General features: G+C 53.8%; 1 protein-coding gene across 1 annotated transcript; it reads right to left on the reverse strand.

The window, feature by feature from the left end:
* Nucleotides 1-281: 281 nt before the first annotated feature.
* Nucleotides 282-2,312, reverse strand: CkaCkLH20_05331 (dipeptidyl peptidase; the record flags this gene model as incomplete). The annotated part of the gene is made up of 3 exons (XM_038888050.1): nucleotides 282-1,368; nucleotides 1,422-2,161; nucleotides 2,211-2,312. 3 exons carry the CDS (start codon nucleotides 2,310-2,312, stop codon nucleotides 282-284), a joined length of 1,929 nt encoding a protein of 642 aa, XP_038746526.1.
* Between the last annotated feature and the right edge of the window lie 283 nt (nucleotides 2,313-2,595).

The raw sequence follows: 2,595 nt of genomic DNA on the forward strand, positions 1-2,595 counted from the left end.
CTAAAACATATCAATGTGGCGATATTGCCTGCCGGAACTATCGACTAGCGATGGGAAGCCAGTGGAACTTCTAATAGTAGAAAGTACGCGCCGTTGTCTTCTACGCTGATTTAACGCATCAAGATATTCAGGGCCTCTTCTGCACCGCTAGACATCGGGAGCTTCAGGTTCACTGACATTCGCCGCGAAGTAAAAGGGGAAATAGAAAATTGGTAACTGAATAAGAAGAAGTACACAAGCTTGTTGATAGTCATCAAGATTGTATGTAGACTTAAGTCATATCACAACAGATTCCTTCTCCACCAAGCCTCCTCCTCATCTAGCCAAAGCCTAGGGCTTCCAGGTTTCCCAAACATGTGGCCCTCTCCTGGGACCTCTCTCATCTGAACATCTCCGCCCTTGTTCTTCACGGCTGCATATATCAGCCGAGCCTGCTCAATGGGAACTACCGTGTCCGCAATGCCGTGCAGCAGGAACAGGGGCGACTGGATCTTATCCGCATGAAACAGTGGACTTCGCTCTTTGTATCTCTCCTCCTTTTGCTCCTCATCCATACCAGGGTCGAGTACTAAAGCGCCCATGTACTCAGACTCGAGCTTGTGAGTAGACTCATCCAGCTTCTTGACATCACTGACGCCACAGACGCAGAACCCTGCATCAAACGTCTTTGGGCGGCGGACAAGGGCTTGCAATACGTTGTATCCTCCGGCGCTGGCACCGACGATGCCGACTTTTCGCACTCGACCAGCATTCACTAGATGCTCGGCGACTTCGGCAGCGTCGTCTGCATCAACAATTCCCCAATTACTGAATAACGCTTCGCGATACTCTCTGCCGTGTCCAGTTGATCCCGTGTAGTTAAGCGCCAGGTAGGCATACCCTCGAGAGGTGAAGTACTGCGTTCGAAGCTTGAGTCCGGAGCTCGTATATCCTGTTGGCCCACCATGAGACGATATGACTAGTGGAGGCAAAGTGCCTTCTGGGGCGATGAACTTCGGGTTGTGCGGCATCCAGAGGGTGCTGTAGATGGTTCGGAAGGGGGCGCCTGTTGAACGAAGTTGAACAAGCTCTGGCTTGGAGAACAGCTTTTGGTCCAAGTCAACGTCTGTAGTCTTCCTGACGATCTTGGACTCGCCACTAAGAGCATTGATGATGTACAAGGCTGACGGCGAAGCCGTTTCCTCGGCAATGACAAGCACTGAGGTGTCGTTAAGCCTGGCCACGGAATCATTCGCCAGAGCATTGAGATTCGAAGGGCCTATAGGCTTCCAGTCGCTGGTCTCGAGGTCTACGACGATCAGCTTCGCCTGCCCAAAAATAATGCCAGCTGCTACAACGTGTCGCGCAGATATGGGCGCGTAGGTTTGGCTATGCAGCCGTCAGAATCGCATGCAGATGAGGTCAAGGTGAACTGGACATACCTTCCCTGGAACCATCGAATCTCACCGAACTCGGCATTTTCCAGACCCTTGAGCTTGATATGGGTGGGATTCGAGTCGCCAGGCCCAAGACGGTGAAGCTGTCGGAACCCGTCGACCTCGATGCACACGAATAAGCTCCCGTCCAACCCCCATCGAGGCTCAGCGGCGCCCTCGAGGTTCTGGCCAGCGATCTGAACCTTGTTCTCAACAGAAGCAGACGAGGTCCAGTCAGCTACAAATATCTTGCTCGCGGAAAACGGAAGATTGGGCTGATCCCACTCAGTCCAAGCCAATCTTTTCCCGTCCTCACTAAACCGCGGCGTGTAGTAGAAGTCGGCCCCCTGAACAACGCGTTTCGTCTCGCCAGTGTCTGCATTGATGGCCACGATGTAGTTCTTGACCCCTTCAGGCGTGTTGATGGCATGATCTTCCTCGATGGCTAAGACCCAAGGGCTTTGCGGGCTGGCGCTGAAGTTGGAGTACCGCTTTTTCTCAGGAGCTGTGACAATCGTCACCTTCCCGGAGTCTGGGTCAAGGATGCCAACACCCCTCTCAGCGTCGGAAAAGATGATGCGGCCGTCCGCGGTGACATCATACGGAGAGCCTCCATATTCGTAGACTGTGTTGTGTGCGCTCCAAGGTGCTGGGAGAACATCCTTGGCCCCTTCATTGGTGATCCCAACAATCCCATTACGCCCATCTCCTTTCGACTCATTGAAGAAAGCGCGACCAGAGGCTCGCTGCGAATACCATCAGAAGATGTGTACGAATATCATTTGGAGCACTCACATGTACCCGCGGCGAGGTGACGGATCGGCTCTTTGAGGTTACCGTGTCCGCCGTAATCGGGCTATCCCAGTCGCCATATCGCGCCACTCTTTTGGTCACCATCTTTGATGCTGATGCTTGACGCCAAGCTGCCAGGAACCAGAGCCAAGATGCAGGGTGTGTTTTGTGGTCATCCGGAGTGTGTATGAGTCAACGGTCAATTGAGGGGTTGCGATGACGCTGATTCAGATGAGGAAGGCGCGTAACTTTCGGGCCAGTCGGCATCGGACTAAGCGGGGCCGAGGCCCGCTTTTGGCTTCCGCTGTCCCGAGCGGGGTTCGCGACCGGACCGGTATCCTCTCGGAGGTGTGATCCCCGGATGCCCTCTGTTGAATTCATCCTGGCC

The sequence above is a fragment of the Colletotrichum karsti genome (genome assembly GCF_011947395.1).
Source record: "Colletotrichum karsti strain CkLH20 chromosome Unknown Scaffold15, whole genome shotgun sequence".
Taxonomy (NCBI): Eukaryota; Fungi; Ascomycota; class Sordariomycetes; order Glomerellales; family Glomerellaceae; genus Colletotrichum; species Colletotrichum karsti.